This window comes from Pseudoliparis swirei, chromosome 1 (genome assembly GCF_029220125.1).
Source record: "Pseudoliparis swirei isolate HS2019 ecotype Mariana Trench chromosome 1, NWPU_hadal_v1, whole genome shotgun sequence".
In the NCBI taxonomy this organism is placed as follows: Eukaryota; Metazoa; Chordata; class Actinopteri; order Perciformes; family Liparidae; genus Pseudoliparis; species Pseudoliparis swirei.
Window position 1 is genome coordinate 13,958,214 of NC_079388.1, and position 14,082 is coordinate 13,972,295.

The 14,082-nt window shown below is 41.9% G+C and overlaps 1 protein-coding gene across 1 annotated transcript in view; it reads right to left on the minus strand.

The window, feature by feature from the left end:
• Window positions 1–14,082, minus strand: part of csmd2 (CUB and Sushi multiple domains 2) — a 208,905-nt gene that overhangs the window by 64,936 nt on the left and 129,887 nt on the right. Inside the window, exons 27-32 of the mRNA XM_056417277.1 lie at window positions 8,180–8,382; window positions 7,781–7,972; window positions 6,439–6,577; window positions 6,064–6,251; window positions 1,922–2,116; window positions 1,075–1,191 (exon numbers count right to left, since the gene is read on the minus strand). Of these exons, the coding sequence (XP_056273252.1) occupies window positions 1,075–1,191; window positions 1,922–2,116; window positions 6,064–6,251; window positions 6,439–6,577; window positions 7,781–7,972; window positions 8,180–8,382 (1,034 nt within the window). The remainder of the gene's footprint in view (window positions 1–1,074; window positions 1,192–1,921; window positions 2,117–6,063; window positions 6,252–6,438; window positions 6,578–7,780; window positions 7,973–8,179; window positions 8,383–14,082) is intronic.

Here is a 14,082-nt window from a genome sequence, read left to right on the forward strand (position 1 = left end):
TTTTCAATCCATTGAGTGAAATATGTTGCCGATGGGGTCAAAGAAGAATGTGTGCCCAGTCATTTTGGAGCAGCGCCAGACCTCTGAAGGGGCATCATGACCTCGACATTCAAAATACCAGGGTTAAGTACCCAAAACACATGCCGGCCTCTGCTGTTTGGTGCAATTTAACAATGATGAGACTTGAGCTTCCCCAGAGAGAGGCACAACACTGATAACTTGAGTAAAGAGAAAAGGAAGCAGGAGATAAAAAGAGAGAAGGACAGACAGAAAGTCAAGCCGTGAGACTTCGTCGGCGACTAAGTGAAACATTTGATTCTGAATTTGCATGTTGAGCTGTGTCATACTTCTGTATTGTTTTGCTTTCTGAATAATTTGCTGCTGCTAGAGTATCAGATTACATATTGGAAGCAAGCTGTGACCTTTAAGATAGAAATGCCAAAACGTAGTGAAACTCCGGGAACTCTGGATCTTCCAGACACCAATTATTTGTTGTTATGCGTAAGTGTGTGTGGGTATGTTGTGTGTGCGTGTGTGTGTGTGTGCGTGTGTGTATTTATGTGTGAGCCAGACATAGTGTATGCCTAGTGTTTAAGATAGTGATTCAATTGCTGTACCAAAATAATGCGAAAATATGTGTATGGAAATAAGGCAAAATTGATATTGGAACTATAAATCACTGTGTGGTTCTACTGTGTGTAGGAAAATATAAAGAAAAAAAATGGCATTCAGGAAACCTCACACTTAAGTTTCAAAATAAGAAGACAATGTGTGTGGGCGCTTTCCACAAACGTGTTGCCTCCTACACTTGTGCTACTAAGAATATTTAGGTGTTAGAAAAAAAGAAAACAGTTTTCTCATTACTTTCATTAGTTTGCACACTGAAATAATATGTGGACTTTAGTCAGGCACCTGAGCATAGTTTAAGTCTGATATGGGCATTTTGTGCATAAATAAACACAGATAATTACCCCCCTGTGCACACACTCACAGACACACACAAACATGCACGACTGAAAGTCTGCTTGGATAAAATAAACCAATGCAGTATTACAGTGCTCTTCCTCGTCTTACCGTATTCCTCAGGCACCACCACAGAGTACAGGCAGGTTCGTGTACTGCTGTAGTTGCCAGGGTAACCAGGAGACAAGACCACTCCTTCCGAACCCGAGTACTGTCCACCACACGGAGCTAGAAAGACACGGAGATGTGACATGAAGAGACGGTCTGAAGCTAATAGTGCAAGATTCCATTTATCCCTTCCTCCTGCTCTTCCATCCCCTCTGTTCTATTACTCCTAAATTACTTTTCTCGTCTGACTGGGTTTTGGGTGGAAGATGTTCCTGGTGTTTGCCACAGTGAAATTGCAATGTTTTCCAAGTGTCCCTCTGGGTTAGCCTGGGTGAGAGCAGGCCCGAATCTCCTCTCCTGCTCAAAGCCCCCAAAAATGCTCTATGTGTGCTCTGATCCAAGTGTTGATCCTATACATATGTCAGTGTGTTTTGCTTGTGCAAAAATAGGCGTGTGGTGTGTTCATGTATCCCACCTGACATGCAACCGAGGCCTCACACTGTAAGAGTCAGATTCGGTTGTGCCGGGGATCTTTTACCGGCTTTTCAGGGGAATACGCACAGCGTTTGTCAGTCGCGATGTAGGAATGTCAGAAAACAGCCGAGATGAAGCAGGTTTTGCCGTGTGCGCGAGGAGCAGATATGCAAAATAAGGTGCTCTCTTCAAACTGGCAATTAAATTAAAGCTACACCCTCACATATATTAACATTAGTAAAACCCACACAGCTCTACACATATACCTGTCGGACATATATCTCTGTGCAACATCCACATGATCATACGAGCATGTGTACATGAATCTATAAGTGGTTTGTGTTTCTCACAGCTGTCTCCAGATGTCAGTGTTTACCAATGCAGATGGGTTTGGCTTTGTTCCAGCTCGGCTTGCCGTCTGGCCCCATGATGCACGTGAGGGTTGGGTCTCCCTCGAGTGTGTAGCCACTGTCGCAGCGGTAGGTGACAGTAGAACCCAGCTTGAGGTCGGCGCCCACCCGAGTCCCGTTGCGCACCAGTCCCGGCTCGAAGCAAGACTCCCTGGGGTTCTCTGTGGAGAGAGGTAACACGGTGGAACATCAGTGACAGAAAGGACTGTGTGTTGCTATTCAATGAAAGGATTTTTTGCATCAAGCTGCAGTGTTGATACTAGAATAGAAATTGTTTTTCAGCCTAAAGTTCCAGATATTCTCACATTTCTGACTTCCTTCCTCTGTCGCTTTCTGTCCTCATTCCGATTTTCCTGCAAGCCTGTGCATTCCCTCTTCCAGTAAATAGATCTCACTGACTGCCACTTTTCTCTCTAGCCCTTGACAGTGTCCTTTCATCTGTGGCTGCTGGAGGTATGTATGGCTGGGGAGACAGAAAGGCAGCTGATTGAGAGTGGCACGCTCTGGCCCAAGGTCTGCTGACTGCACACAACCGCCCCTCACACAGCGCCTCGCTGTGCAGTCAACTAGAGGAGACAATGCACATACGCAAGCTCTCTCTCGCCAACACACCAACACTCAGCCTCGACACACTCACACACTGCATCTAACCACATATCAATCACCACTCCTGAGGTCGTAAGAAAGATGTCTCGCTCAATCTACCATTCCATTGTTCTTCGGTTGAAAATGTGCATGTGAGAGGAGGCCTGTCAATTTGCCACACATCACACCCTCACCGCTAAAATAGACATAGGAGAAAATGCCCAAAGCAATTCAGTTCAATCTTAAACACAGTTCACGCTCGTCTCACAGCGAACTTCTATATTTAATGACACGCACATACAAGAGAGAAGGGGAGTCAAATGTTTTCTCACAATTCTGTGCCTCAATATCTGCCAACTGAAATAAAAAAAAATTTTAAAACACTAACAATGTTCGTATTTGTGGAGCTGAATAGGGACACTAACAAAGAAGGCATGTTTCTTCTTTCTCATGTCAATAGTATTTACAAAAGTTATTTAATTATCTGTCTCAGAATGAATTATGCGTGACAATGACGAAGAATTTATATAGTTGAATCTGATTGGACAAGTCTTGACTATTAGTCAAATCATTTTAATTGTGTTTGCTCATTGACTTCCCTCTGTTTAAGCTTTATTCATCTACATAAATGACTATATAATAATGTCTATTCCGAAGCTGTCATTTCAGAGGTATGGTCCATGCTGTATTTTTTTTGTGTGGGTCTGTGTGAAACGGAGCGACATATTCGGTCTGGGCTTGATTGCTTTTCGTGGTTGTGAACAGAACTTCTGGCCCTAATTTAATTGTTCACCTTTTATAGCAAGTCCGTCAGATGGGAAACGTCAGGGAAGCAAAGGGAGAGCCAATAAGAAAGAGAGGGAGAGAGAGCTAGAGGGAGAGAGAGAGAGCTGTTTCTATAGGCCTCTCTGCTGATTTTAGAGAATCCGTCAGGAATTCCAGATAAATTGAGCCAACTGATTATTACATGCATATTTGATTGATCGTCTCTTATGTCCCAGCTAATTTGGTTAGTGCATGTTTAAGACTGCATGTTGATTTATTGGCGCGAAAAAATATTTTCAAATTCCTAATAACATTGGTAATAATAGGTTGATATTTACACCAATATACATCATGATTTGTTGGGAGACACCAATCATTTCGATGTACAATTTATGTGAAACTCATATATCTGGAATTGAATGATTCTTTGTTTCACAACCACAATTTGGCTGTGAGCTTGAATCTTATATCGGGCTCTATAAATCCAATCACTGAATATGCTACTATTGGAAGTCACTCTGGTAATGTGTTAATTATGTGTAACTTCCATTCGACTTCTTTTCAGTTTATGTATATCTTTACCGATGATGACCAACATGTGGTAGACGATTTTTATATTTATAATTTGTTCTTGTTCCACCATCTGCCAGTATAGCGGGACTTAATTTGCAACCTCCTCCTGTTGTATGCCATCAAACTAATTCCCTTTGTGCTATAAAACAAGCATATTGCATGCAAAATCAATCTTCTGTGTACAGCAATTACAACAAAGTCTTTGCCTAAGTAAAGTTTTTATGATTTATTGATGATAAAACATAGCACCTTGGCCAAATGCCTAGTTTCTAAGATGAAAGCTGGGGACCTGCTGACCAGACAGGAGGCTGCCCTTCATGGCTGAACACAGTGCTGGGGCCAGGCATGTGGTTTGCCTCTTTGGGCACCTGTTCTAGACAGGTTGAGCCCTTTCATAGTCTGATGTAAACCGGCACCCTCCCTTGCCGGTTATTCCATTAAACCAGCACACCTGGCAAGAAACAGCAGAGGCATGATGGATGTAGCATTAGGTGTGGACCGGCCCTGGACACAAGCTTGTAGTGAGAAGGTCGGTCCACCGCAATGAAAATGCCCAATTTAACAAGCTTCACCACAAGATATTTGTAGGTGTGAGAGAAAATGTGCAAATAGCATCTTCTTTGGAAAATACTCAAAGGAGGAGTGAAGTGAAAATGAGCCCAGGAGTTAGTGAAGGGATTGGATGAGACAGATGCGAGTATCACACACTTGTAAGTGTGTATCTGTCCATGTCTGTGTCTATACGTGATATTCAAATGTGGCTCATGCATGGCATGTTTTTTCTCTAGAGAGCCGAACCAGACATGGCCGGAAACACGGAAACAGAAAGATTGCTTGGTAAAGAGGCTGACAGCACCTCAGGCAGATTTTGTCATGCGATTTTCATTGTCGGCCTCACTAAATACTGGATGGGCCAACTCGTCAACCTGCTTGCTTCCTCACCAACCAGATCCAAACCCACAGCCAAACATGCGTTGTGCCATGTTGTTTGTCTGAAACCGAGGAGGTAATTTATGTATTATTTGGTTATGGTTCATTAGTGTGGAGAATTGGAAGTGGAGAGAGGGAGTTTTTCTGAGCCACACACTGAGTCCATCTGCTCCAACAGATTGGCCATACGATATCACACACTCTATCACACACTCCAGAAAAATATTGCTGGGAGTGAGTTAAGGGGTAGACTCCGCAACACTGTGCTTCTCTACATTTATGTACACTTCGCACGGCTGAATCACGGCTCTGGATGAATAGGTAGCGTTCCGAAATGAGTTAAATTGCTTATATAGATCAAATCCCACCACCACGCGAGCCAAGAGACGAAGCGCTCAGGGTCGATCCGGAGTTGGTTAAACACCTGATACCTTAAAAAGCTCTAATTGAGGCTGGGAGATTTAGGGAGATTTAACACTGTTCTCTCAAGAAAAGCCCTGATCGAAGATGCACAGTCTAATTTAGATCTTCTTCAGTATCTGTGTATTTGTTAGGAACAGGCTTCTACAGCCGGGATCCTGTGAGGTTGAAACACGAACGCAGAAAACACAAAAGTGTTGTGTTATCCTTAAACCAACCTGTAGTTCGTCAAGTATGCATGCAATAGTTCTCCACCCTCAAACAGTACAGAGTTCCAAGTGTAAGTCAACGAATGTGCGTCCAATGTGGGCTGGAAAGAAATGATCAAAACGTGCAGAATTCAAAGCATACATGCTGCTGGCTTTTCATTTTCATCTGTTACTCAGCTACTTGGGGAGGTACAGAGCAATAATGAAGCCAAAGCAGACTAAAGCCCAAATGGGAGGTTGGTGGTTGGGGCGCTGCAGCACATCCCATTCTTTAGCTGAAGCAATTCTCACACCACTGATCTCACTTGCTTTGGAATGGAATAAGAGAAAGTTAAAAGACAGAAACAATATGCAAGGTCGATAAGCAGCAGAGGGTAAATCCATTCTCACTCTGCCAGAGAGTGAATTTTAGAACATGAATTGTTTAGGGGATAAAGCTTCACATGCTATTTAAAATTCACTGGTTTGTTCTTACGAACCTGGAGATATAAAAAACATATTGAGGATGAATAATTCTAAAACAAAGATACAAAAAATGTGTCGTGAGTTTCCACTACTTTGATATTTGTGTCCAATTAGCCTAATACTTATGTCTTTCAACCTCCTTTAACCAAAAAGGTGCCCACCTGTGTATTGAAGAACAAATCCATTGCTGCTGAGGGAAGCATCGCTGCGGAAAGCCAAGAAGAGTGTGTTGGAGCTGCTCTCAATGCGGTCTGGAACATCTGTGCCATAAAAACTACCCAGCAAAGGGCTGAGGGAGTCCGGTCCATCGTAGATATGTAAGAAGTCATAGCTGGGCTCCAAACTGAACCTGGTTAAAGAAGTGTAAAAAGATATGTTACTGGCATCAATTTAAATAAGAACATTCACAATTGTATCATATGAAGTAATAGGATAGAATACCATTCAACATACATGGACACACATAGTGTTTGTATTGTGAATGGTTGTGACAGGTATGGCAGAAATGCTGCAATCAAGGTGCTACTGAAGCTTACTGGTTAAAACTAAGAGCGATGACATAGTCCAGTATGACGGTTACTCTCCAGTCACACTCCCTTCCATGCGGGTAAGGTTCAGGATAGTCAGGAGACAGAATCAGCCCGCTAGGACCCGTCAGGTTCCCCCCACACGGTGCTACGGAATGGGAGAAATTGATTAGTAAATGCAGCACTAAACAAAACTCAAACACAAACTTTCAGCTGATGCATAGTCATTCAAAGTCTGTTGTCACAGTGAAATCATTAAATGGTATATCATGAAGTTGTTATTACTTTGTTCAAACCCGTAGGCAGCAAATTCAAAGTAATTAGCTTATTGTTCAGCCAACCGATGGAACTGCTAACATTTAAAAAGAAAAATCTAACAGCACCCAAAAAAAAGAAGGTAATTAGTGGTTATAAAGTACACAAAAAGATGACAACGTTTCCAAAGGTAATTAACACCAACCTTTAAAGTAACAAATACATTGTTGAACTTCATGGTTTCCTGTTTAATGTGCTAGACGGCTTCCACATGGGAAGGGGTAGTGACAAACGGTTAATTGAGATGTAATGCCTATTGACACTGCTTACCATTGTCTCACCTGTGACTACCAAACCCCTCACCAAAGAAATGATCAAACTAATTAAGCTAAGCATTAATTAAACACGGCAGCTAATTACAATAAATAAATCATCATTTTCAATTTGCATTGTTTCCTAGAGAACCCAGTGTGATGATATATTAACAAAAATAAAGACTGTAAGAGAGTGGAGGCATGTCTGACTGAGAGGCCTGTGTTGGTATTGAGGGACAGAATAATCAGATATCTCTGTCTGCTGCAGTGACTTCTAGAAACGTCGAGGGAACACAGCTATCTGGTTTGCCACTTAAGATTAACTTTAAGAGTCTGTTAAGTAATCATGTTAGGAATCCGTATTGACTTCCTGTTTCAGACCAGCAAGGGAGGTGATGCGATAGACTGCATAAGATCCTTATATATATATATATACTGCAATGGCTTCATCACCTTTGAGTAATAATCTGGACGTTGGTTCAACAAGGAATGATGCAGCCCCCGATCCCAAGGTGCGGGAAGGGACAGAAGGAAATAGGAGATCTGATAGATAATTTGGGGCAAGGCTTTCCAGGGCTTTGGATGTAATCGAGAAAAGCTTCTAAAACCCACCGGATTGCAGGATTATTGAAACGTGGTCATGTTTTCTAATTCCAGTCAAAATCTAGCTGCAAGGAGGTCGAGGCGGGAGAGGTATTTTTTGCAGATGCCAGAGAGCAAGGTGTTACAAAGGCGTAGTCCACGCAGCAGGATTAACTGATGGTTGCATGCTGCTTTACTACCTGCGCATGTCGGAGGGTCTGGCTGCCAGAAGAAGCGACCGTTGATTTCCGTGCAGGCAATCCGGTTGGCGCCCTGCAGACTGTAGCCAGGATCACACTGGAACACCACATGGTCTCCGGGCTCCCTGCTGTCGCCGCCGCGGGTCCCATTCGTAGGCAAGCCCGGGTCATTGCAGGAGGTTGCAGTGGAGACTGAAGGAGCAAGAGGAGACTTAATAATCAGCATACAAATTATCCTCAGTCACATAATGAAAGAAGTGGTATTATTGTCATAGGTCAGAGTTAAAACATGTGAATGGTGAATCTTTTCTTCTCTGAACCCAGTTACGACCCAGCCATTTAACCAAAGGTTATCTCACATTTCTCCCCCCCCCCCCCACCCCTCTCTTTCCCACTCACTAGAGAACTGCAGAGCGAAGCCCTGCTTGCTCGTGAAGAAGTCAGTGGTGAACTGCAGGCTGACGGTATTGAAGGTGCTGTGGGCGTCCGGGGGCAACATTGAGCCACTGAGCTCCCTCAGCAGGACCCCTCCTTCCTGGGGCCCATCCCAGATCCGAAGCACATCGTGGACCTCCTCCGTGTGATAAACCAGGAAATGCAGACTGTTAAAGACAAAGACAAGATACATTAGAGGCCATACCAATTAATATATGAAACTCCCTCTGATGTATTAAGGCTTTAACTACCACACATCCCCTATAATTCAGAGCCAGACGAAAAGCTGTTTATTCTTTTAGAGAAATATTTAAGTATGTACATGTTGGCTATTGCCACCTCATGTTTTAATATTATTTCGTTCAAACGGAACAAAATTAGCTTTCTTTTAATGGCAGGTAATTGAAACAGAAGTCCATATCTTGCAGTGTTTCATTAACAGCTTTATTCGAGAGAGAACAATCAACATTCATTGGGGATGTGTAAACTTCCTCTGTCTTTCAAAAGGGCTCCAATCAAGACTCAGTATTTTATTTGTATTCTAGAAAGTCAAATATTAAATGTCATGATAAAAAAGCAGAAAGGTAATTTCACAGTTTCAAAAGTGGAAATAACGATGAATCAGAGCCGAAGAGGAGGACATAAATGGATTTTATCAAACTACTGAGTATTTATTTAAGAATCAATGCACACAAGGTATTAATGTGATTAAAGGAGAAACAAATAAATAAAGGAAAGGCAAACAGCAGGTGAAGGTCCACAATAAATGTCGGGAAACAAATAGCATTTAAATGTGAATCACAGACGCCAGATCCAGAGCATCCAATGGATGTTCCACAATGTGAGTCAAGCAGAAACGTCTGCCACGACATTTAATAGTTGAAGTCTAGACATGAGAAAAATGACGCTGTCAACATATCTTGCCTTCACTTAGGTACAGACAGCTGTAAGCCAGTTGGTGGTCCACTGCATGTGAAATGCACTGTCGTTGTGTACTTGTGTTTGTGTGTGTGTAGGAGGGTCAGCCTCAATACAATGACATATTGCTTGGTGACTAGTAAAGGTTTAGGAAAGCCTCAGCACGACTATTAGGAAAGGAAATGGTATTTTAGAAACAAAAGAGAGACTGGTAGTAATGTTGATATGGGCCACTCAATATAAATAACTTATTTAAATACAGTAACAGTATTCTCAGTTTCATATGCTGACAATACATTATTTCAATGTTCGTCAGCTCATTTAATTCACGCCTTAGATTTTTTTTCTCTGAAAACACATTGCTGTCTTACATACCTTCGAAATAAGAGAAAACAATGGAATGTGCTGAGATGAAGGAGTACTCAAAATAGAGGAAACCAATTTGTTGAACTGAACTTGACTCACTTGATTTACACGAGGTGTTTATCAAAACAAAAAAGGATTTATGACAGCAAAAGAAAACATTCTCTTAATGTTGCTTAAAATGCTCTACTTAGATGATGTGTGACATATTGTATGGATGTTACTGAGATACTGGGTGAATATGAACACAGCCTAACATCCTGGTACTGCCGTGACAAAGGCATCCCAAACTTGTGAAAAGTTATGATATTTGTCAAAGAGTCATAACAAATCTATTCTGAAAATGATTTCATTATGACAACTCAATGAAAAACATTTTTACCCAAAAGCAAATACTTACTCTCCCTCATGTTTCAATGATTTCAGTTTTAATATAAAGCAAACAGCACTTATTGTTTTCCTTTCTTTTTAAAGAGAGCAGTCTGCAGAGCTGTTTATTATATTATTTTGTCCACAAACTTGAGCTTAGTTTATTATAAATCTATCCCATCCAGTAGTCATTTTCGGAAAATATGATTTTAAGTTTAACATGTTGAGTGGTCATCTGTCCCAGTAAAGCAGAGGAAACCATGGTACTTTGAGCTGTTAGTATCATCATGCCTTTACATACACGTACACACAGAGCCTTGAGCTTCAGATTATACAGAGGAGAAACAGCAACCCACTGATGCCTCAGGTCCAGCAACAAGTTTCCACCGTTTCCGCATAATTGGTGTCAGACTCCGATATCCATACTATCTGATGTGTGAGCAGCAGCCGGAGGCTACTCAACGATGTGCTGTGTGTGTGTGGATACTGTACATAACCCACTTGACATGTCCTGTTGTAATGCCCGTGAAAAAGGTGCACATAAGACAAACAGATGCAGACAGGTGCACGAGTATCTATTCACGCAAATGAACACCGATGGGAATATTTGAAGGGTATGGTGCATTACACAGCCTTATTATATAAGCATACCCGCCTGGTAAACTGATGCAGTGAGAGAGACATGCATGTATACAGTACACACATCAACCTCCATAGCTCTGCAAAGCAGGGGAACACATGTTTCAAATTTAATCCGCAAACAAATGGCATGCAAACTAATCCGACATGTTGTACCCCTTCCTCTGCTTACAGTTCTCTTGCTAATATTCAATGAAGCATAAGTGATACCCTTGTGAGATTTTGGTAATCATTCAAAAAGTGTGAATGAAACATAGAAATGCGTATGTGCTGCAGTAGCAAGGAGAAGAGAGTGGCGTGTTTCAGTGTGTATGTGACAAATAAAACATCTTGAATCTTGAAGCCTGTTTACTTCTCCTCGGTGCTCTGGGCCTCACAGAGAACAGATGTTGATTTGGTTCCAAACTTAAATTACATGGCACACACATCTTTGTTTTCTCTCGTGGCACAGACAATGAAACCCCGAAGTGTTCAAGTGTTTTGCCTATTAAGAGTTAGACAAGAGACTCATTTATTTTGCTTAGGTTGGCAGCAGCTCAAAGATCAGAGACACGGGTGTCAACAACTCAGTGGTTTGAGTTTAAATACATGTGGGTGTGAAAGTGAACCTTCTTTTAGAGAAGATAAATTGACAGTGAAATGCACCAGTCCAACACAGCGGTTCTAATTGGCAGCTCTCAAGTACAAGGTGTCGTACCTTTTGCAGAGGCCACATTTCATTCGATATTCCTCACTACATAACATGTCATTTAGCAGACGCTTTTATCCAAAAGCGATTTCCAATAAGTGCATTCAATCATCAGTACAAACTCGGAACAACAAGAATAAAGAAAGTTACATTTCTTCGAGAAAGTCAAACTACAAAAGTACCACAAGTAAGAGCCGTTCAAGTGCCAATGACGTGCTAATCTGTTTTTATTCAAGGTGTAGTCGGAAAAGATGTGTTTCTAGTTTCCGGTAGAAGATGTAGACTTTCTGTTGTCCTGATGTAACCATACTCGTTTCTCACAAAACTCTAATACCTGTCCAGGTATTCTGAAGCATTATATGAGACACATTATTAAATTCAAGTGCTAGTTAGAGAGGTGTACATCTCCCACTGCCATCCTGGCTCGTCCTTCTAGTGACCAAATCTGATGTTGAAAGGCATCCATCCCCATTATGTAAGCATCTCAGGCATTTGGATGCCTGCTATGCAAACGCTGTTATCAAATCCAGAGGTACTACCATCCTTTACCTATGCTCCACCTCTTTTCTCTAGACAGGAGATGCTAAGGCGTTTCACTGGATTTTCCAGCATAGTTAAAACAAAATATCTAAAATATGTGCCTTCCTGCATGGGACTATTAATGTGCATACAGTATGCACAGCATGTGTGTATACTGTATGCTAATGAACACCGCGTTGAGGATGAGTAACAGATGGTTTCCGGATGATTTGCATGAGCAATGTCGGAATCAAGCGCCGGTCACCTCACGTGTTGGGTCCGTGCTCGTGTGCTGACTGATCTCTTGTGCTAATGCAACCTTCAGGACTGCCAGACACCGAGTGGCATCATGTTCCACGTCCAGATTTATGTGATAAAAGGAAGACGGAAAGGTGGGTGGGAAGGAAGACGTACGTCGAAGGAAAGCGGAAGGTGAGGGAGGGAACAAAAACAGACCAACGTTAATCATTGTCTGGCTGATGGAAAAAGAGGATGATGGCAAGAGGATAAGAGGTTGATGGAGAGCAGAGGAAGCTCTGAAGGATGGAAGGATTTTGCTGAGCGGTCGGATGGAAAGGATGGACGTGGGCTGCATGTTAGTATAATTGGTTCCTTTTATACAAGATCTAAATAGCCTATCTCTCCTTGTCACTATCCAAGAGTGACGGCTGAGGGGGAGGGATACGGAGATAGTGAAAAAGAGAAGATGGAGAGAGGATAAGAGGGATGCAGGACAGTAGCAAGAAAACAACTTTCTTTGTGGCCATTTTTCTTGCTTTGTGAGTGTGTTTTGTGATGCAGACCACTGCTGTAGAGTCTGTGCACAGGTTTGCACTTGTTACATACAAACAAAATGCTTAACAGTTAGTCATCCAAAGTTGTTTATTACAGAGGAACTAGGAAAATAAGTGTTGGCTTGTTCGCAGTGGGGAAAGTCCATTTCCCTTTACATACATGCTTGGGCGGTGAGGTTGAGTGTGGGAAGGGTACATTAGGGAGGAATATAAAACTACAGGTGGAGAGAAGCGAAATTACTCTCTCACCAAGGAAAAGGAAATGTGTGTGCGATTAATGTTTTGTGGAATCAAAGAAAGCCATGTTTTAAAGTTTGCGGCTCAGGGCTCTCCTTTACACTTGTCCCCTTCTTAACGAGATAAAGTAGCTCAATCAAGTGTCAGAGGAATTGCCGCGAGGAGATGAGATCGGGAAAAGAGGGATGGGAAAGATTTCTTAGCTGTCTTGATTCTGTCGAAACCATTTTGTATTCATATGAGAGAAACAGAGAGAGAAATTGAGTGCTGAGGCGCTCATATACAAATACAAAATAGTCTAGCTGCAATCTCGAGTCCTGTGGGGAGTCTTCAGAGGATGTGTATGTGTGCATGAAGATAATAAATAATAAAGTATGTAGGGGGTGTATGGATGTGTGTGTGCGTGTGCGCGTGTGTGTATAGTACAGTGTGAAGGAATGAGGTAGAAGGGAGATATAGAGCAAACAAACTTACACTTGCGACTGTCTACTAATTAGCAACCGATTGAGATTGTAAAGGCACATGAAGAGCAAACCTCATCAATGTGTGTGGGTGTGGCCTCTGTGGGATCCTCTGTCAAGGAGACACATTTATACCATGAACTTTAACAGTCACCAAGCACACCAGGTAGTTCAACCAACACGCTTTGGGTTTTTTCACACTTGAACCACGCTTGGACAGTTTATGTACTGTTGGACACATGATGAAATAGCATGTAAGAGTTATCATGAAGATAAAAGAACAGTTATAATAATTTTTAGCCAGGAAAATGTGTGAAACTGGGAATGGAATCAGTTAGATAAAAGTAGAGGTTGAAGAGAACACACACACACACAGCCACAACCACAGACACACAATCTTTCTCTAACCTGACCCAAATTTAAAATGACCAAAAAAAACAACTTTATATTCCCATTAAAGAAGTACAGCAAGCCATAAAAACTACACCGTGTAAAAATAATCCCCATTTTGGAATGGTCAAAAACTCAAATTGGTTCTCTGGGAGATACACACACAGACACAAACATACATACACAAACAAACTGGAAGAATATTATATATTGTGCTCTTTAGGGCTGTGCAAATCAAGTGAAATATATGTGCATATTCATTTGAGACTGAGGGTCCTATTTCTGTGATAGAGCTCGACAAATGGGGGTTGAATTCAATTGGAAAAGTGGTACCGGTATATGCTTCTCCTTAAGGGGAAGTATGCATCTTAAGAGTTATTTTGGCGCTCAGATATGATCGTAGTTGAACAAGTCTCCCCTTAAGCTGAAAGTTTCAGACCGTACTGACGATCAGATTGAAAGACAAATCCTGAAACTGCTCCTTAGAAG